Source organism: Balaenoptera musculus, chromosome 15 (genome assembly GCF_009873245.2).
Source record: "Balaenoptera musculus isolate JJ_BM4_2016_0621 chromosome 15, mBalMus1.pri.v3, whole genome shotgun sequence".
Lineage (NCBI taxonomy): Eukaryota > Metazoa > Chordata > Mammalia > Artiodactyla > Balaenopteridae > Balaenoptera > Balaenoptera musculus.
In genome coordinates, this window is record NC_045799.1 from 1737291 (window position 1) to 1758963 (window position 21673).

At 58.0% G+C, this 21673-nt stretch overlaps 1 protein-coding gene across 1 annotated transcript in view; it reads right to left on the bottom strand.

Moving 5' to 3' along the window:
- Positions 1 to 231: 231 nt before the first annotated feature.
- CDH4 (cadherin 4) overlaps positions 232 to 21673 on the bottom strand; it is a 566254-nt gene continuing 544812 nt past the window's right edge. The window contains exons 10-17 of the mRNA XM_036824123.1: positions 15262 to 15447; positions 9100 to 9353; positions 8428 to 8570; positions 6010 to 6243; positions 4588 to 4821; positions 4223 to 4362; positions 3510 to 3674; positions 232 to 1669 (exon numbers count right to left, since the gene is read on the bottom strand). Coding sequence (XP_036680018.1) covers positions 1463 to 1669; positions 3510 to 3674; positions 4223 to 4362; positions 4588 to 4821; positions 6010 to 6243; positions 8428 to 8570; positions 9100 to 9353; positions 15262 to 15447 — 1563 coding nt within the window. The 3' untranslated portion in view covers positions 232 to 1462. The remainder of the gene's footprint in view (positions 1670 to 3509; positions 3675 to 4222; positions 4363 to 4587; positions 4822 to 6009; positions 6244 to 8427; positions 8571 to 9099; positions 9354 to 15261; positions 15448 to 21673) is intronic.

A 21673-nucleotide genomic window follows, 5' to 3' on the forward strand; every position in this document is an offset into this window, starting at 1 on the left:
CCGCGGACAGACACAGCAGGGGGCTCCCTGGCGGGGCCTCCGGACACAGCCCCTGTCGCTGCGCTGTGGAGCTGACTCTGGAGTCTGGCTTGGGAGTCAGACTGCCCCTCAGGAGGCACGGCCAGCTCTGAGAGCTGGAGCAGCTACCTGGCCCTGCAGCTGCGGGCCGCTGACACGGGTGCACAGGAAAGGAGACTGCTTCTGGCGGGTGTGGGACAGACGCACGTGTGGGACAGATGGCACAGCGAAGGCAGGGCTGTCCCGGCGTTCGGGGCTGACCTTTGCCGTCCACATCAGCTCACGAGCATCAGAAACTGGTCCAGAGGAGCAGGGCAGGGGAGGAGTCTGCCAGTCTCCCCCTGGTCGTCTCCAGCCTCCTGGAACCCCGGTGAGACTCAGGTCTCCCTGCAGCCCGCACAGCCCCGCCGGTGGCCAGAGGCGTCCAGAGCCTTCGGGGGTTTGCACTGGTGAGGGTTCGCTGGGCCTCTGGCGGGGCCCTCGGGAGTCTGATCTAGAGGGTGGAGGGCTCATGCCAGGGTTTGGTGGCATGCCGGCTGGTTTTGGTTGTGGTTTCCTGGGACACCGTACTCTCTTGGACCAAAGGCAGTGGGGACCTGGGTGGCATTCAGGGTCACGGTTGGCCCTGGGGGAGGCCTCATGATTGACTGGGGGGCCCTGGGGATGGCCAAGGGCAGAGATGGCGGAGCATCAGGGACAGCCCCTGGGAACCCCACCTGCCCAGCTATTTCCAGCATCTGGGAGTCGGGGGCGGTGGACACTTCCGTGGAAGCCCAGTTGTACAGCGGGCCTCTGGTCCACTGGCTTGGCCTGCCCCAGGGGCACTCGCTGCTGCAGCAGCTGCAGGTGGGGCCTCCGGCCTCGGGGACCCCCAAGGGGCCCGGGAGACCCCAACTGTGCACAGCAAAGCGTGAGGACTCAGAAGGCTTATGGCGTTTGGACCCCAATTTGTTTTTGTCAGTTTTGTCAAGCGTGTCACCCACTTTTTTTCTTGATAGAAGATCGGAAAAAAGGACACATTCTCCCCAATTCCTTAATGCGTGCCTTCAGAGCTGGGACTGGCCGGGGTTGGGGGCGCTCAGGACGGGCTGGGGGGACTTGGTCTGTCCGCTTGCTCCTAGTTGCTCCTGAGTGTGAGGGAATCTGATACATGTACCGAAAGGCACTTGCATTTTCTTTTTAAACAGCGCTTCTGTCCTAAGAAATTCAGGTTCAGACCGTGCCTCTGCTCTCCTTAGTGCTGAGTCAGCTGCCGTGCTGGGGGCGGCCGCGGGCGGACAAGTGTTCGTGCCAGACAGCTCGGTGCGGGGGGCGGGCGGGGACGCCGCACACACGGCCGAGTGGCGCGGCCGCGGGCGTCGGGAAGGCCCGCTGTCTCCTCCCGTCCGTCCGTCCGTCCGTCCGTCCGAGCGCTGTTCTCGTTCCGCCGGGGCAGGGGGGCTGCTTACTCCTCCTCGCCGCCTGCGTACAGGTCGGCCAGCTTCTTGAACCTGGGCCCCCAGTCGTTCAGGTAATCGTAGTCCTGGTTCCCGGAGCTGGACGAGCTCAGGGAGCTGACGGAGCCCGCGCTGGAGCCGCTGCCCTCGTAGTCGAAGACCAGCAGCGAGTCGTAGGGCGGCGCCGTGGGGTCGTTGTCGGCCGCCCGGAGTCCCTGGGGGCCGTGGAGACACGGGTTAGGGTGCGGGGCGGGGGTCGGAGGGGCGCCCAGGAGCGGAGCTGGAGAGGCAGGTTGGGGAGGCACAGTCATGGGGCCTTGTATGCAGTAGGTGCTCAATAAGTGCTCCTGCGTGTCAGGGAAAGGCGCCTCAGAGACCCGAGTAGGGGCGCGGTGTTTGCAGAATGAGCTGTGGAAGAGACCTGGGGGCAGCGCACACAGCCAGGCGGAGGGCTGGCCTGGGCCTGTGCGAGAGGCCAGCCCTCCACGAGTCCCTGGTGGTTGCCACAGGGCGGTGAACCCGGCGTGGGTGTCAGACACCTGGAGTCGTTACCATAAGTGTGCGCGGGAGCAAACAGGGATGTAGCAGGTGTGGCTGGAGCCCCTGCCCGTGCCCCGGCCCCGTTTCCCCAGTGCCTGATGCTGGGACCCCTGGCCAGGCCACCTCCAGCACTCTGGCCACTGGCCAAGGGCGCCCCTGGGCAGCTCCCACCCGGGGACCGTGGGAGGGGTGGACACACTTCCCAGGGGGGCGGGACAGCTTGGAGGGTTCCCCGCCCCCCCCCCCCCCCCCCGGCTCCAGGGGTCTCCCGTAGGACGGCCCGGGGGCCCGTGCTGGTCACTGCCTAACCCTGCCCTGGGTAGGGAGGGGAGTACCTTTTCCATTATTCAGTACGGAATGGTCGGTCATTTCCATTTTTACTTTCCTCTAAGTTGTTTAAAAGTGGGCTTTTGATTGTCAATTGGGGAGGACGTAGTTTTTGGAGTTTTAAAAATTTTATTACACTGTAGATGGTAAGTGTTGTCTAAGCTGAATCGGCTTTTGGGCAGTCATAAAAATTTCATTTACGGCCTGAGACATGGTCTGTTTTGGGGAATGTTCTGAGAAATCTCTTTGTGTCTCTGCCGAACCACTCCCTGGGTTCTATTCCGTTTAAATAAATCCTTTTAAAGTCCGGTTCTGACGTAGGTGGAGAAAGAAGTGTTGTCAGCCCCTCTCAAAGTACAGTCGTGTTAGAGACGGGGGGGGGGGGGGGGTAAATCCACAGGGACCCACGCCGGCTACACGGGGCACGGAGGGCACCCCGTCTGTGGGAGCCACGGTGGGCGCAGAGGTACTGGCTGCCCGGGACGCAGCAGCTGGCGGGGAGAGCGTCTGGGGTGCAGCCACGTGCCCTGGCTCACGCTGTCCCTCGGCTTTACCGCACAGGAGGATGGGAGCACAGGTGGGAGGCCTGCTCTTGACGCCCTTGGACATGTCAGTTGGGCATCTCGGGCTCAGCTTCAAGAGGTGGGTCAGCTTTCCTTGCAAAGGGGATGATCAAAGGGACGCTGTTGGCTGGGACTTTGATGCTACATCGTCTCCAGACCCCAGGCGTCAGGATGGGTGACACGGGCGTGTGGTCAGGTGGCAGCTCTGGAATGACGCCCACCTCCCAGGCCGTCCCCAATGCCCTGTGTGTGGAGGGGGGAGGGGCCAGCCTGTGCGTCTGGTTATCGGGGTTGAGTGGACACTGCGGAGGCCTCTCCAGATCGCTGCAGACAGGAGTCTGGGGTCAGAGCCACCTCGCTGGTCCCCTTCCTGTTCTTGCCTGGACTGTGGCCTCAAGTTCCGACAGTCTTGCTAAGCCCTGTGTGTTTGTCCTCACCGGGTCGGGGGCAGGTTAGTCCTTCTGCAGCCGGGATGCTAAGCCGAGGGCTCCCCGCCGGCAGGAGCAGGGCCGCGTGAACCCAGGTCTGGGTCTGCCTGCTCGGCCCGACGCCGGGCCCCAGACAAGTGGGCTGTTTCTTGTCTGTGTTAACAGGTTTGCGCCCCCGTCGCTGCTGGGCTACCCACCTCGCTGATGAAGTCCCCGATGTCTCCTGGGTGGGGCACCGCGGGCCTGGCCGGGTACCGGGGCTCGGCGCCCACCGGCCGCTCGTCCACCCGCCGCACCCCGGGGGCCTTGCTCAGCACGTGCTCCACGGCCTCCGGCTGCTGCAGCTGGCTGAGGTCGTAGTCCTGGGGGCGCAGGGGAGTCAGGGAAGGCGGTCCGCGGGGATAACAGGCAGACACCCCAGATGAGTCCTGTTCTGTGACCGGGCCCTGAGCGTATCCACTGACCTATTCCGGGTCCCCCGGGGGCTCCCCCGTCCTAGTCCCTCACCTGGTCTCTCCTTCCTGAAATGCTCACCCCACCTCTGTGCATCCAAATCCTGCCCGTCCTCAAGGCACCTGTGGGGTCTGCGCCCCCTGCTGCCTTCCCCCTGGGGTCGACCCCCTCCCCCATCTGCTCAGCTGCCACCACATTCCTCATGTGTTCCCGGGAACAGCTGGACCTGAGGCTGCTGTTACGCCCACTTCACGGGGGGTGGTCGCTAAGCTTTAATGGGCTAAGGCTCGCCCTGAGTCCCCAGTGACCAACTGGGCAGCGCCCCAGGTCCACCCTCCCCGAGCCCGGGGTGCAGGGCTGAGGGCAGGAGGTCACGCAGGTCCCCCCAGCGTGTGTGCTCCGCCAGGGCTGGGAGGGTGTCCCCACACGTCCCTGCTGCCCCGGCCGCGGGCCTCACCTGGTCCTCCTCGCCGCCCCCCTCCTCGTCGTACTTGAGGATGTTGTCACGGACGTCGTCCTCGGGGTCGATGAGCAGCTGCTTCGTGTGGCGCTCCTTCTCCCGCCGCCTCATCCACACGACGAACAGCAGGACCATGGCTGTGGGGCAGGGGGCACGCGTGAGCAGGTGCGCGTGTGTCTGCACGGGGGCGTGCATGCGCGGGAAGGTGCGCACGCGTGGCCGCCAGCGCCTGTGTCCGTTATCGGGCGCCCGGTTGGGCGGGGCTTCTGGAAGTCTCCTGGCAGGTAGAGCGGGGCCAGGAGATGGGGCCGTGGGCAGACCTGGGCCCCTCCTCCCGTCACCCCAGGACCAGCTGCACTCACTGAGCAGGATGACGATGCAGATGAGGATGGCCACGATGGCGCCCGTGCCCAGCCCGGCTGCTGCCACCGCGCCCATGGTGCTGCAGTCGCCGTTCTCGTCGCACGGGCACACCTTGACTTTGATGATGGACGTGTTGGACAGGGGCGGGTTCCCCGAGTCCGTGACGATGATGGGGACGTCGTACACCCCGGCCTCCAGGTACAGGATGCGCAGGCTGAGCTGGGCGTAGTCACCTGGTGCGAGTGACGGGACGGGCTCCGCTCACTGAGCAGCCAGCCCTCCTTTCTGAGCGAGACTAACGAAGGCGAAGACTCGGCCCGATAGTGTGAACGTCTAACACGCCTGTTTGGCTAAGACACATGTAGACATGCGCACATGTGCGTGCACACACACTGCGTTATACCGTAAGGTTGAGACGTTGGCAATTCAAGAATAGAGCAGTTGGACTTCCCTGGTGGCGCAGTGGTTAAGAATCCGCCTGCCAATGCAGGGAACACGGGTTCGAGCCCTGGTGTGGGAAGATCCCACATGCCGCGGAGCAACTAAGCCCGTGCACCACAACTACTGAGCCTGCGCTCTAGAGCCCGCGTGCTGCAACTACTGAGCCCACGTGCCACAACTACAGAAGCCCGCGCGCCTAGAGCCCGTGCTCCGCAACAAGAGAAGACACCGCAATGAGAGGCCCGTGCACTGCCACGAAGAGTAGCCCCCGCTCGCCACAACTAGAGAAAAGCCTGCGTGCAGCAACGAAGACCCAACGCAGCCCAGAAAAAAAAGAGGATTAGAGCAGTTACAACACGAAGAATGAAGAAATTATTTCCTTAATATACAAAGAGTTCTACCAAATCAATTAGAAAAAAAACCCATTTTCAAAGAAAAATAGGCAAGGACATCGAACAGATGATTCACAGAAGCAAAAAATGGCCAGTAAATATATGAAACAATGTCCACTGGCAGTCAAAAGATACAAGTGGAAACAGTGATTTTGGCTAAAAGAATTGGAAAAATGCTTTTTAAAACAATATTCAGTGTTGGTAAGGGCTTGGGGAACAAGCAAATGCTATCAGAACTTCAGAACTTGGATGCCCTTTCTACCAAGGCCACGGCTAGGAAAGTGCCCTCAGGAAATATGTTGGTTAGGGTCCGTCCCATCATTTGGTGACTGGCATAGGAAGTGGTCTGCAGTTATAGCCACTGGGATGGTCAAGGCTGAGATTGTTAAAATGATGAGATTGGGGCCTGCCCTGGGGGCCTCCTTGGCGGCCGAGCCCTGGAGCAGGCAGGGGCCCCCACCCCACAGAAAGGGGCTGCGCGACCCTCCTGTGAAGGGGTGACGGGGCCCTGGGGGCCTGCGCCCTAGACTCAGTCTGATTTTCCCAGTGGCAGGGCTGCCAGTGGGCTGGTGCCCGAGGCAGGCTCACCGTTGAGGCGGGTGATGGTCCAGTTCTTCCGCACGCTCGCTGGAACGAAGGGCAGCTCGAAGACGTAGGGGCCGATGTTGGGGTCGACGTCCGCGTCGGCTGCTGTGATGTTGATGGTGTCCAGGCTGGGCTTCTCGCAGATCTGTGCCTCCTTGGGCAGCAGCTCAGGGGCGTTGTCATTGATGTCAATGAGATAGATTTGGAGGGTCCCGGTGCCGCTGGCCGGAGGGATCCCTGTGGGCCGGACACGGGTGATCACATGGGTCACTCCTGGGCTCCATGACCACAGACCCACGGTGTGCATGGGACCACCCCCAGCCCCACTCAGGACGGACCCCCAGCCCCACCCAGGATGGACCCCCAGTCCCACCCAGGACAGACCCCCAGCCCCACCCAGGACGGACCCCTAGTCCCACCCAGGACAGACCCAGTCCCACCCAGGACGGACGCCCAATCCCACCCAGGATGGACGCCCAACCCACCCAGGACGGACCCCCAGCCCCACCCAGGACGGACCCCCAGCCCCACCCAGGACAGACCCCAGCCCCACCCAGGACAGACCCCCAGTCCCACCCAGGACAGACCCAGCCCCACCCAGGACGGACCCCTAATCCCACCCAGGACGGACCCCCAGCCCCACCCAGGACGGACCCCCAGTCCCACCCAGGACAGACCCCAGCCCCACCCAGGACAGACCCAGCCCCACCCAGGACAGACCCCAGCTGACCACAGCCCCACACGCACACTGATACTCTGCCGTATGACATACACAGCTGCTCCGCTGCACACACACAGGAACTGCACACACCTGTACATGTGTGGCTGTCCCGTCCCCAAACCCCGCCAACGCCCAGCCCCTGCCTCGGCCCAGGCCCACAGTGGGGGTGGACCAGTGCTGAGCGGCCAGAGGTGGCCTGTCTGTCCTCCGTGTTCTGACCGTGGCCCTGCCCTTTGGTGGCAACTCTGACCCCGTCATTAACGACTGCGTTTCTTGGCTGAGGCAGGCGGAGCATGTAAAACATCCATCCCATAGTGCGTCTCTGTGATCTCCCAGGCAATGCATCAGAGCACGTTTAAGGCGACCAGCTTGGTGCCTGATGTGACAGGTGGCCGATGACACAGCTCACAGTCAGGAGCAGCACGGACGGGTTCTATTAATGCGAGCGGGACTTGTGCTCCGTTTCCGGTGTCTTCCTCGTGCTTTCCACTGCTCCGGCCACCGATTCATTAAAATCACGTTCTAATCTCAGTGTTCTAGCTGCTGCTCAGAGCAGCTTTCCCCGACCAGGGCCTGGCACTCATCGTGGCTGGCTGAGGGGCTGGGCCTCTGTGGATCCCGGGGGGTGAGGGAGGTGGGCAGGAGGCTGCGGGATGGTCACCAGGTCCCAGCTTTCAGCTGCTGTTGACCAAACCTTTGTGCAGCGGCTACTCTAGCTCCTGAAGCTTTATTTATGCAGCTGATCCCAGAACCCACGTGGCACGGGCCTGGCATGGGGCCTCGGCATGTGCCCTTTCCTGACTCTGGGACTCCCCTCCCCGCCCCACCTTCCCCTGGCTTGTCCTGATCCTGCAGGTCCTGGGCCCACAGCACGTCACTCGTAGCCAACAGTGCAGCAGGAGGCCCCGGTCACTCTCCCATCCTCCATTTGGTTCTTTTCCAGCACCTCCCGTTCCCTGAAATTATCTGGCTGACTTGTTTCACACTCGTCTCCCTGGGGCAGAGACTGCTGAGTTGTCCCTAATATCCATTTCCTCTTTGTTCCTTGATAAAAGTACCGAAGCCCCAAACTTCACCTGGGCTCATCACTGCCCAACCAGAAGACGACATTCCTCAGCATCCCTTGCAGCGAGATGTGGCTTCGTGACTGAGTTCTGGCCTTCATGAGCTGTGAGTGGAAGTCCTTAGAAGGGCTGGGATGTGCCCTTGACCTCCCCTCTTCTCCTGTTTGCCAGAATGTGGTCATGATGGCTGGAGCACCAGCAGCTGTTCTGGGCCATGCTGTAGCTTGCCAAGGACACGGGAGTGGCCAGAGTGAGCCTGGTTTCTCATACCTGACCCTGGGCTGCCTGCTTCCAGTCTTCTTTTATGTGGGAGAAAGTAAACCTCCATCTTGTTAAGATTGCTGTAATTATTATGCAGCCAAACCTGGTTCAAGCTGACACACTGGCCTCTAGAATGTCACCCATGCAAAGGAGGAGGCTCTTGTCTGTTCTGCTCACTGATGGGATAGTGCCTGGCACATGGCAGGAGCCCAGGGAGTCGTAACAGTGGTGGTAACACTGCCCAGCTCCCCTGGCGCCCACGCGAGAGCAAATGACCTGGGCGCCTGCGTCAGTGAACCACCAAGCCCAGGGCTTCGAATGGGCGAGGGTGAGGGCGGGCCCCCCGTCTCCCTGCCTCCCTGCCCCTGGGCGCACCGTTGTCAGCTGCCAGGAAGGTGGCCTCATAGACGTTGTTTTTGACGTAGAGAGACTCGCGGTCGAGGATGGCCGCCGTGCTGATCTGGCCGTTGGTGGCATTAATGTGCAGCCAGTTCGCTGGGTCCGACAGCTTTGAGTATCTGCGGGGGAGGGGGGGAGGGGTGAGGCGAGGGTCTGGGGGAGCCCCTCCTGGCCGCCCTCCTGCCGAGCTCACGCGGGGTGGGGGTGGGGGGTCCTCCCACGCGGGACGGTGACAACAGCGGCTGGAAGTCTCCAAGGAGGACGGGCTATTTAACCTCACAAGGACCCTGGGAGGCAGATTCTCCCATCGCCCCCTTTACAGGCGGGGAGACGGCGGGGCAGAGGGGGCCGCTGACTCGCAAACTCATAAGCACGGGAGCGCCAAGCGGGGTCAGGACCCGGCCTGACTCCAGATGCGGCTGAACGTCCTTCAAGCTTTTCCCTCCGTCTCGTGTCAGGGCAGCCTGGCGGCCCGAGATGCCAGCTGCCCCGACGGCTTCCCTGCGTGGGGACACCACAAGTCGGGGATACCCCTAAGCACCCACCCGGGACTTTCTGGGTTGCAGGTTTCACTGGGCGTCCAGGACTCTTCTCTACGGAGGACGGGGCACCCCGTTCCCAGGGCCCGAGGGTGCTCTGTGGGCCCACCTCACGGCCTGCTGCATGAACCGGTCGGGGTCCACTGCCGAAAACGTGGTTAGCACGGTGCCGGTGGGCACGCCCTCCTCCAGGCGGATCAGCTTATGGTTCGAGGGGAAGTAGGGGGCCTCATTGATGTCCATGACGGAGATGGTCACCCCCGCCGTCGACTGGAAGGACATCTGGATGCCGCTGGCCAGGGGCGCCTGGTTGGACACCATCACGGTCAGCATGAACGCTCTGTTCAGCTCATAGTCGACCGCCTGGAATGAGAGGCGCCGAGACGGGGAGCTGGCTTGGGTGCCCGCGAGGCCGGCAGGGAGGGTGGTGCCCGTGGGGCTGCTTGGTCTGCAGCCGCCCTGCTCTGGGCCCAGGAGGTCAGCCCCGAGGGGTGCCGTCCCCCAGCTTCCCACGTCATGGAGTAGCCGTAGCTGGGCTCCTCGGGGGCTACAGCTCCCGCCGGGCACACCTCCCCGCCAGCGGCTCCGGCACTCATCAAGCATTAGGAGTGCCGGGGCCCCACCCTGCTCCCTGCAGCCTAGCAGGTCGAGGCCCCGGCTGTTGTCCGTCCAGGGTACCTCACCAGGTGTGGTGGGTGGAAGGGTGGCCTCCAAGGATACGTCCCCCTGGAACCTGTGACTGTGACCTTTGGCAAATAGGGTTTTTGTAGATGTAATGAAGTTAAAGGTCTTGAGAGGGAGTCACCCTGGATTGAGGTGGCCCCCAATTCCAGCTTGGGTGCCCTGTGAGTTAGGGGAGGGAGACTGGAGACACAGAAAGGGGCCAGGTGAAGACAGAGGCACAGGCTGGGGTGACGCAGCTCCGAGCCAGGGATGGCCGACAACCCCCAGAAGCTGGACGGGGCAGGAGGGATCCTCCCCAGAACCTCCAGAGGGAGCACGGTCCTGCCAATGCCTTGCTTTTGGATGTTTGGCCTCCAGAGCTGTGAGAGAGCATCCTTCAGTTGGTCTAACCCACCTGGTCTGTGGTAAGTTGCTACAGCAGCCCCAGGACACCAACACACCAGGTCTCACGGGGCCCCCTCACCTCTGTGTGTGGCCCTTGCGTGACCATTCTCTCCAGTTAACACACATTTTGGGGGTGTCAGGACCCCGGCTGATAAATGCTAGTATGGTTCTATTGTCTATAGTTCTAGCGTCTACGGGGTACGATCAGTCTCTGGGGGTATTCTTCACATTTTGAGGGGGGGACGGAAGCTGCACGGAAGCACTTGGGGCCCCGAGATGTGTACTTATTCCTGGCAAAGCTTGCAACAGTCTCACTAGAAAACAGGCAACACAGCACACTGCAGCTGCATTTGAATAATTCTGCTTAGACACCTGCGAAGTATCACGTGCCCAAGAATATTCCCTGACGTATCATCTGTATCATTCACAGAGGATGTATACTGCTGTCAACCCAGGTACCCACAGCCCTGGCTGGGTGGATGAGCTGCGTCCGCACAGTGGGACATTCGCAGCTGTCAGAACGAACCAGGAAGACACACGTGGGAACGGGGAGGTCTCCAGGATCGACTGGTGAGCAGCAAAGGCAACATCCCCTGCAGGCTGCCTCTTGTGTAAAAGGGGGAGAGGGACATGAATTTGCATGTGTATCTGCTCATATTTGCAAAAAGAAATGCTGAAAGGATGAACCAAAAAACTCGTAAAAACAGTCACCCATGAGCAGAGGGAAGGAATAGGGTGGAGGGAACGTCTGGAGGTGTGAGTTTGCTGCGTATGTTTTGCCACATAGCTTTGATTTTGGAGCCATGTAAAATCTTACATTCTCACATTTTAGGTATTACAAGTAAACTTGTATATATAAAGCAATCTCTGAAAATTAGAAACAAACTGAATTAAATTAAACTAACTATATATCGATGGTAATATAACTCCCAAGAAAATAATGATTTCTCGTGACTGGGACAGCATTTAGATGGTACGTCCTTCATGGGATTTATTCTAAGGACAACAGTTATTGCAAAGAAATCTTAAATTCATTTGGTCTTCTTGCTGTTGGTAGGGATTTTGGATTTGTTATTTTTTAAGCTTTTTATGTGCAATTGGCTCTCCATATCCGTGGGTTCCACATCCGTGGATTTAACCCACCACAGATTGAATACATTTGAAAAAAATTCCAGAAATTTAAAACCTGAATTTGCCTCACACAGGCAACGATTTACACAGCACTGACATGGTATTAGGTATCATAAGTTAAAGTACACGGGAGAGTGTGTGTAGGTTATATGCAAATATTCGGTTGGCCAAAAAGTTCTCATGGAAAAACCCGAACGAACTTTTTTGGCCAACCCAATACTATGCCGTTTTGCATAAGGGACTTGAGCATCTGTGGATTTTGGTATCTACCTGTGGGGGTGTGTGTCCCGGAACCAACCCCCATGGATACCGAGGGGTGATTGTATATTGTAGGTTAAAGTAAATAAGCAATTATATTACTGTTGTTAGGAACCAAGATTTTCAGTGTAAGAGAAAGGAGATCAGGTATAAAATCAACAAAGGTAAGTAAAACCCTCCAGTGTTCAATTTGGATGAAATGATCATGTGAATCGGCGAAGTAGATTTGAGGTGGTCAGGAAGGACATGCTCTGAAATGTTACTTCTTTGCTCTGCCCTGACAACATCCAGTAGCAATGGCAGCAGCCACAGTGAGCACCTCTTGTGTCTGGATGTTGGTTTCTAAGTACCACTCCTCGCTAGAGGAATGGCCCATCCAGATGTGAGGCAAGAAATCAGCAAGACGAACCTGGGCTGTCCACTCAGGTCCCAACACAAGGATGTAGCAGAAGCACCCAGAACCAGCTGCTGGAGGAGCCCCCTAGCCAGAGGTCAAGACCAGTAATAACTGCAGCTGACCAAAACACACTGAGTGTATAAAAATCTGCACACTCTTAACCGTGACGAGAAAGTGAAAAACGCAATTTCATTGACTGCTTTTGGATTTACCCAGGTCCTCATCTCTGGAAGCTGTGGACAGTCACTTTCCCTGGCAAAAGGGGACTTTGCAGGCACGATGAAGTTAAGGGTCTTGAGCTGGGAGGTGGTCCTGGATTACCCAGGTGGGCCCTACATGCCGCCACAGGGTCGTTATGGGCTCCTGACCTCCAGAAAAGTGCGAGGGTAAATGCGTGTCGTGTCACGCAATTGTTATGGCAGCCGCCTGGACGCAGGTGGTGACACTGCCTGTGGCTGGCTCACCAGCTCTGCTCTGAGAATCCGAAGTAAAGGTGGAGAATGAAGCCTCATTCTCGCCTTTTCTGTTGAACTGCATTAACTTCATGTTCCTATTTAGTGGCTTAAAACAACACAGATTTGTTATCTTACAGTTCTGGGGGCCAGAAGTCAGAAGTCTGTGCTGCTGGGCTAAGGTTGGGGTGTGGGCAGGGCTGGTTGCTTCTGGAGGCTCCTGGACGCCTTTTCTGGCTCCGTCTGAGAGGCGCCTGTGCTCTCGGCCCCTCCCTCCCTCCGTCTTCAAAGCGGCAACTCGGCATCTTCCAGTCTGTCTCTCTCAGACCTCTGCTGCATCCTCAGGTCTCTTCTGACTCTGGTCCTCCTGTGTCACTCTTATAAGGACCCCGCGATTACTTGGGGGCCCCCCAGGACTATCCAGGGTAACCTCCCATCTCAAGATCCTTAACTTAATCACATCTGCAAAGTCCCCTTTGCCACATATGCACAGATGTGGGAGATTGGGACCTGGGTGGGCATCTTTGGGTGGGTGTTGTTCTGACAGCGGCAGGCCTGCATTTCAGCATCATCGCAGGGCTCTTTTATGTAGAAGCATTCTAGCCGAGGACTGTACAAGGAATGATAGGATTGTAAAGCACCATTTTATACCGCCTAATGAAGAAATTAACTTGGCAATGACCATCAGTAGATGATGCGACCAGCAGATGGAGGCGGGTGGAGAGCTGTGTCTTTGCAGACTGCTTGCTGGTCGTAACGGGAGGAGTCAGCTCCACGGTGATGGGAGCAGGCTGTCACCGCCGGAGCCCACTGGTCAGGCTCCGATGGCTGTGCGTGGGACAACCAGCCTCCTCGCCGCGGAAGGGCCCTTCAGGTCTACAGCCCTGGTTACAGAAGAGCGGAGAGCGAGGGACCAGATACACCGAGGGGAAGCGATCGGACCGATTCAGCACCGCGGACCCTGCGTTTGTGACAGGTCAGAGGTGGGGGGAATGTTCTAGATTATGAGAGATTCAAGAGACGGCACAACCGAATGCAACGTGGGGACCCTGTTTGGATCCAGATTTGAAAAACCATACCACAAAGAGACACTTTTGGAAAATTAAGGGCAATTAAATGTAGACTCATATTGGAGATCACGGAGGCGTGGCTGGCTGTCTCAGGTGCCGCCACGGCTGTGGCTGTGTGAGCGGAGGTCCTGGACTTAGAACCACACTGCAGCAAAACACGGATGGAGCAACACGGCAGCACGCTAGTTAACTGTGAAGCTGAAGTGGCAGATGAGGGTACACCCGTCTCTCTTGCTTCTAGGTGCGCTTGGAAACGTCTGTGATAAATAGTGTGACGCATTTCTGCTCACAGGGGAACTGATCGCCTCGTGGGACCAGTTGTCCCGCGAGCCCTGGGGGTGCTGGTGACGGGGCCCGCCGCCGTGCTGCCCTGCCTGCTGCTTACCTGGCCGGGAGGCGCCTGCGCTGATCTGGTCCGGCCCTGCCCCATCGCCGGGCTCCCACTGCAGCTCAGCCTTGATTTTTGTGAGTATTTACAATCATACATCTGGTGCATCAAACCCATGCCTTCTCAGCTCCTGCTACTAAGTAAGGTATTGCGTACGAGAAGGAGTTTACTATAAAGTGAGTACTAGTGCTGGGTGGGCGTGGAAAGGGGACGGAGACGTGGCTCCCGAAGGCGCAGTGCCTGCCCGACGGGAAGGCCTGGAGGTGGCCGCAGAGATCAGGGTTCTGCGCCGACACTCGCGTCGTCCTCCCCACTGTCCCCCCGGCTGACCTTGCGGGAGCCCCCGTCCTCTGCAGCCGTGGTCTTCTCATCTGCTGAAGGAAGGGGTGTTCCCTGCAGACCCCCTGGAGCCCCCGGTGAGAAGCCACGTCCCTCCCTGGCGCTTGCCTCTTCATGGCTGAGGTCCCCCACCTCCGCTGCCGCCGCCGCCAAGAACTAAGCAGCTGCCAGGCCTCCAGCCCCTCCCCCAGGGCCCCCAAGCATTGGCGGGGGATGGGGGCGACTCCACTTAAATATACTGCTTCATAAAATCACGGTGGTTGTGCCTCTGAAGAAGTCACTAAAGGAAGTGGTCCTTCTCCCGTATTTATCCGTTCGTGTCCCTGGAGGACAGGGAATAATGCTACATGTCATGCATTAAAAATTGTGTCACCAGTCTGAGTGAGGACACCTTCCAGAAAGATTATCATGGCCAACGGAAGTCTGTCGGAGGGCAAGATAAAACATATTGGTAACGGAGAAATCAATGGGTAATTTGCTGCAACAGTTTCAACCAGAGGCCGGACAGCCTCACTGGGCCTCCGCTCAGCTGCCTCCCCCAGATGTGGCCACGACCCTTCGCTCAAAGCCCAGGGGCCGGGTCTGCACCCTGAGGGGAAGCAGCCCAGCGTGGGTGCAGGCTCATGGGGCAGGGCTGGGGGCGCACCAGTGCACGTGGGGGACCCGTCCCGGAGGCTCGGGGTGAAGCGCTTTTGCTCAGAGCCTTGCTCTGGGAGCTGCTGGGGCTGGTGGGAAGGAGGGGCCAGAGGCTACCGCGACCCCCGAACTGGCCTGCTCCCGGTGTTCCTGCCACCCTGACCCTCCTCCGGGCACCTGGGGCACAGCTCACTCACTGCCTCGGGCAAGCCTTGTCGCCGCCCGGCGGGGAAGCAGAAGAGGCCGATTCTTGGCTTCTGAGCTTTAAAAGCTGAGGGCCAGGTGCGAGGGAGAAGGTGGGAGAGTTATCTTTTGGGGGGTGGGTGGCAGGTCGGGCCTGCAGAGTCCCTGGGCTCACGTGACCGGTCCTGCTGAGGCTGCCTCTGCCCCTGGCAGGTCGGCGCAGTCCTTTGCCCTTGCACACTGGGGTGGCACGCGCTGAGCCCGAGTATCATTCCTGTTACGTCTGTCTCAGGGCACGTGGCGGGGGCAGAGCTCGGGGAGCCTAGCAGGAGGCGAGGCGAGCACCCACCTTCACCACGGTGACCATGCCCTCGTTGGTGACGGGGTCCGTGCGGACAATGAAGTGGCCCGAGGGGTCCCCGCTGATGATGCGGTAGACGGCGTTCCAGTTCGGGGAGTGGGGCTGGTCTCGGTCCATCACAGTGAGGTTTGCGACCACCGTCTCCACCCGGTTTTCGGGGACTTCACCTGCGTACTGTGAAGTGTAAGAAAAAAACAACATTACGAACCCGTGCGGAAGCCTGGAGAGGCCAGAGAAGGTTCTCTGCTGACCCTGGGGGGCCTCTGCTTCCAGCTGCTCCCAGACACGGTGACTCCCACAGGTTGGCCCATCCCATGTCCGTGCCGACGAGGTGGCGTCCAGAGAGGGCTCTGCTTCCTCCAGCGGAGGCCCAGCGAGGCCCGAGGCGCATCTGCACATATCCGCCTCCAAACTAAGCCCTGCCTGTGCACGCATGCCAGGCCTCCCTCCTAAATTCCCTTCTAGCCCTTCCCATAGGCAGCAGGGGACCAACGCAAATACCTGGGGCTTGCAAGAGACTATAACAATGTGCTTACAAAATGGGAAACGAACAGGAGTGGGGACGCAGCTGCAGAGGGCTTCCCGAGCTGAACCATCTCTGGGCTCCTGCCATCCCGGTGGTCCCCGACACGGGCTTAGGGCCTGGGGTCAGCAGCTGCAGATATGCAGATGACCAAACACAGAGCCTCAACCCTTTCTTTCCTGCCGCAGCAGTGAGGGCTGCAAACCACGCCCATCGGTGAGTGGGGTTCACGTGGCCGCAGTAGTTACGGGCAGGCAAAGACTGTGTGCGTGGCGGGGCGTGTTGGTGCTGGTGTCGAGGTGGTGATGGAAACCTGAGCACCTCTCATCAGGCGAGAGTCACTGCTGTGCAACTGTGGCCCAGCTCAGAAGAGCCCCGAGCTCCGTTTACTGCTGTGCTCTCACAGTCTTGAAATTCTTCATAATTTGTGAACGAGGGTCCTGCGTTCTTATTTGGCACTGGGCCATGCAAATCGTGTGGCCATTCTGTCACAGTGCAGTGTGCTTTTGAGCCACAAAACCTGGAGACAAAGTTTGAACAAATATTTGGGGATTTCCAGTTGTGTTCACAGCAGCGCAGCCCTAACGATGGTTACCGAGTGCCCACTCTGTGCCAGGTACTGCCCTTGCATTATTCTGCTGGTTCCTCAGGAAAACCCCATTCTTATCCCCATTTTGCAGATGAAGAAACAGAAGCAAGAGAGGTTAAGAGACCTTGGCACAGCCCAGAGAAAGCACAGCTCAGGGAAACCGCTGAGTGACTGCCGGAGCCTGGATCCAGCCATGCCTGAAGACAATGCAGCTTCTGTGAGATGAGGAGATTCTCTTCTTGTTTCAGTTGCCAGGGTCAGTGTAGTGGACATCAGTAGGCTGTCTGGCTCTCCAGCACCTTCTGAATTCCCTTATTTTCCAGAAACGTGCTTTCTCGCCCTCCTCTACTGCCACGACCTGGTCAGGTGATCTAGAACCTGCCAGTGGGACACACCTTCATGACTCTGATTCAGAAGAGAGGCAGAGAGACCTTGTGCTTTGGCGCCTGCAGTGGCAGAAGGTGGGTGGTAGCACCGTGTCCAGCGATGGAGATGGGAGCTGAGGTATCTGCGACCTGTGGCAGCGGAAGGTGGGGGTACTCCCGGCGGAGCCCCCGACCTGATGCACCCGGCTCTCGGAGTTTGTGGCCACTCACGTGCTTTGGCAGCTACTGTCTTAAATAATCAGGGTGGGTTCTGGTGCCGTCACCTGACAGGCCCCCCCCGCCATAGCCCAGTTTCAGTGCACCCCATGCGGGCCCTGTTGGGCGCCTCCACCCACTCTGCTCTGGTTCCCCGAGAATACGGGTCTGTGGTTTCACGGCATGGGGAGAGCTGCGTGTCCCGGAGACCAGTTCCTTCCAGACTTCTGGGTGCAGTTTATTTGAAAAGTCTATTTTAATTCATGCAAGTTTAATAAAGGTTCACAAAGAAGTGCCTTAAGCTGGTAAGTCTGGCTTAGGATTTTCTTATTAACCTTCCCCTAGCCATAATGAGTTTTAAATTTAATTTTTTTGGGTTTTCAGGCACAGGGAAAGCCTCTCCCACGCCCCGTGGGATGTAAAGGCAGATATCTGGGAAAGGAAGAATTTGAAGAGTGTTGGAATGGAATTTCTTGCATAGCTCTAATCCAGAATTCACATGCACCCCCATCTCGAGAGGCCAGGTGGATTTCCTATTCGTGCCTGGGCCTTCCAGCACAATCCCAGCTCCTCTGCAGAAATCCGTGTGGCTCCCAGGGGAGGGTCACATTAGCAGAGTGGAGGATTTGGGTGGGAACAGTGAAGCCCAGCCAGGATTTAGGGAAGACCCCTCAGCCAGGCCGAGAGGACCGAGGATGGCAGAGCCTGTCCCCACAGACCCGGGGACCATCAGGGCACCCGCTCCATGGGGGACGCCAAGCTCCCTGAGATGATGCTTTTGTTTCTGGCCCCAGCATTTGAACCATCGCCGGTCCCAGTGCGGCTCAGGCCTGAGGACCTGACCCTCCCCCAGCCGCCTTCCCTCTGGGCCCTGGACCCGGGTATGGCCGAGGGTGTTAACTGCGAGGGGGGTGCCCCCCACCCAGTCCTCTCCTGAGCCAGGAACTCAGGGATCGCCCTGGAAGCCCCGTCCAGCCAGCATGCGGTCAAAGCCCCGCCCGCCTTGGAGCCCCAGGGGCTGTGTTGGCTTCTGTTGGAAAACATGCATTCTCCTCTGACATTCCGATGGTTTTAATTTTTGTTTTGTTTTGAGTTTATCATTTGCAGTCAGAATTTCTAAGCCTCCCCTCCTTCTCCCCCTCACAGCCCACGGCACTTCCGAGCTCCTTCTCTCTTCTTTTCATTTTTCCGAAGCGCCAGGCCCCGGGGGCTCCGGCCCAGGGATGCGCGCCGAGGCACTGGTGCAGGGGAGCGGGAGGTGGTAGTGGCACAACGTTCCGGCGATTTTAACTTTTGAAATTTAGTTTCCTCTCCAGTAAAACAGTGACGATTTCTGTTGGCTTCTGAGTTTGGAATCAGAATCTGACGGGTGGGACCAGTGGCTCATAACGGGGGACCTGGCGGCTGACGTCCATCCTCCTCTACCCACAGGGAGGAGCCTGGGGCCCGGGGCCCGGGTGGTGACTCTGGAGCCTTGTCCCCTCCTTGCGGTGCTGCTGTGAGAACAGGTGAGTGATGCCCGGGACGTGGCCCTTGGGACGCCAGCTCAGGGAGAGGACCCTGGAGCACCTCCCCAGCTTTTTGGTTCACAGATGGGCTTGATCACCCCCTTTCCAGAAAGAAGGGCTACTGGGTGCTTGCTGTCCTCTCTTCTGTCTTCAGAGGACCTTGGGAGGGTACCCACCATGATCTCACCTCCCCCCTTTTAAAAAATATTTAGCCTAATTTTATTCATGCTTGCCTTGGAATGGGGAATAGGTCATCCAGTCAAATATACAGTAAAGACAAACGTGTCCTATCACGTACAGTCTTGAACTGTAGTGCAATGTGCCTTAAGGACTCCCATCCTCCCTTTCTTAACAGATGAGGAAACTGGACTTGGAATGCATGTTCTGGTGCCTCCACCGTGAACCCCTCGCCCGCTGAAGGCAGAGCCGGGACCCTGTCTGCTCCGCCGCCCCATCCGTGCCCCTGCGATGGAGGTCAGGTACCACCCGCGGCGTGTTTAGGGCAGAGAACAAACTTCCCTGTAGGTGAGCGGATGCTCCCAGCTTCACCTTGAGCCGTGAAACACTTACGCATCAAGAGGGGAAAACGTTCCGATGCTCAGAGAGGTCCGACTATCAGCCCAAGGGCACAAAGCTAGGAGGGACCCGGGGGTGGGGGGGGCGCACAGAACGGGGCTTCCCAACTCCAGGAGACCCTCCTGTGGGCCTGTGTGTGGCTGGGTCTCAGGGCTTTGCTCAAGGACCTGAGGATGAGGCAGAGGGAGGCCCTGGGGTCGGGTCTGCGGCTGTGTCCTGGTGGCCTCGGCCCTACCCCAGCGGCCCCGCCTCACCCTGCAGGGGTGCTGAGGTCAGTGGGCCCTCTGACGGCCAGACAGCCTCGTAGTGGCAGCAAGCAGAGCGCAGGCTCGGAGCAGGCGAAGGGAAAATGACTTCTAATTAACATTTAAGAATAGGAATCGGATCATGCAAATCCCCCCCCACCCCACCTCTTCAGCTTCTGCTGATTGTTCTTGATTAAGCTCGATAAAATTAGCCAGGCTGTGCAGGGGGTGTGGCCAGCCCTGGGCCTTCGCCCGCCCACCCCCACTGAGCCCAGCAGACGGTGTCCTGGGGCCCTGCCTTCCACCCGTCCCGAGGGGGACATGTCATAACGTGTGACCCCGGGACATTAGCAACCCCAGCCATGCCAACCCACACACGTCCACGCCGCCGCCCCACAGCCCCGGCTGTAAGCAGGCCGGCGATGTGCTCTCCTGGCCTCCAGGGCCCGGGCCTGGCTGAGGCTGACTCGGTGGAGGAGGGGCGGGGGCGACTCTGGGAAGAGGCGGCCGTTCCGAAAGCCCGGGGGAGCATCCTCCTGCCGAACAGTCCCGGGAGCCAGGCTGTGCCCACCTTTCCTTCATCCAGGCGTGCAGGCGGGAACTTTCCCCTGGGATGTGCCCCAAGGCACCTCCTTGGGTCACATGCAAACTCCCTCCTGGGTCTCAGTGTAATTCCCGGGCTGCCCCTTTTTCAGGCATGTATGCGGAGCCGGGGTTATCTTGTTGAGCATCTCCCCTGCCCTCGTGTGGACACCCCAGTGCAAACAGATCAGGAAGGTCCACCGGCCCCTCCTTTTCTCCTCCCCATCACTTCCTCACAGGCCGTCTAGGACCCGGCCTTTCCAGGGGACCAGCGGGTGTTGCAGGGCGGCGGGCGTGCAGGAGGGCAGACGAGGTTCAGGCTAGAAGCAGGAGGAGCCACGTGGGGGCCAGAGCAGGGCGGACCAGGGCTTGGGGCAGTGGGCGAAAGTGGTCCCCCGCGGGCCTGCCCCGCGGGAGCTCGGGTGTGAGGGCAGCCCCGGGGCCCCTCTCTGGAGCTGCGAAGCCCGGGAAGGCAGGGCTGCTCCACCTCAGAAGGGGACGGGAGACACATTCGGGGTCTTGAAGGACAGAGCTGTGGTGCGAAGGTGGGCCCGAGGAAGCAGGAGATGTGGGTTGGACTCTGTCTTACTGTGTGACCTCGGGTAGCCCGGAATTACCCCTCTGGGCCTCAGGTGTCTCTGGTGGAAAAAGGGACAGCAGCTGTTTTCCTGATGGAGAAAACCGTCTTCTTAGGAAATACACTCAGAAGCCTTTAGATGTGAGGGCATCATGCATACTACTGATTCTCAAGCAGCTCAGAAAGAATTCTGTGGGCACACCTCCAGGGAGCTGCGGGCACACACAGCATGGCGCCGACAGGGTCGACGTGCGCGGCTATTCTGTTTGTTTGCTTTAATTGGAGTACAGTTGATTTACAGTGTGTGTTAGTTTCAGGTGTACAGCAAAGTGATTCAGTTATACACATATATATGTATATTCTTTTTCAGATTCTTTCCCCATACAGGTTATTAAAAAAATATTGAGTAGAGTTCCCTGTGTTATACAGTAAGTCCTTGTTCTTTATCTATTTTATATATAGTAGTGTGTATATGTTAATCCCAACCTCCTAAATTATCCCCCGGCCCTTTGGTAACCATAAGTTTGTTTTCTATGTCTACGACTCTGTTTCTGTTTTGTAAATAAGTTCATTTGTATCATTTTTTTAGTTTCCACATGTAAGTGATATCATATGATATTTGTCTTTCTCTGACTTCACTTAGTATGATCATCTCTAGGTCCATCCATGTTGCTGCAAATGGCATTATTTCATTCTTTTTTTTTATAGCTGAGTAATATTCCATTGCATATATGTACCATATCTTCTTTATCCATTCATCTGTCAATGGACATTTAGGTTGCTTCCATGTCTTGGCTATTGTAAATAGTGCTGCAGTGAATACTGGGGTGCATGTATCTTTTCAAATTATGGTTTTCTCCAGATATATGCCCAGGAGTGGGATTGCTGGGTCATATGGTAGTTCTATATTCAGTTTTTTAAGGAACCTCCATACTGTTCTCCATAGTGGCTGCACCAATTTACATTCCCACCAACAGTACAAGAGGGTTCCCTTTTCTCCACACCCTCTCCAGCATTTGTTGTTTGTAGATTTTTCTGATGATGTCCATTCTAACTGGTGTGAGGTTGATACTTCATTGCAGTTTTGATTTGCATTTCTCTAATTAGTGATGTTGAACATCTTTTCATGTGCCTTTTTGCCATCTATATGTCTTCTTTGGAGAAATTTCTACTTAGGTCTTCCGCCCATTTTTTGATTGGGTTTTTTTGATATTGAGCT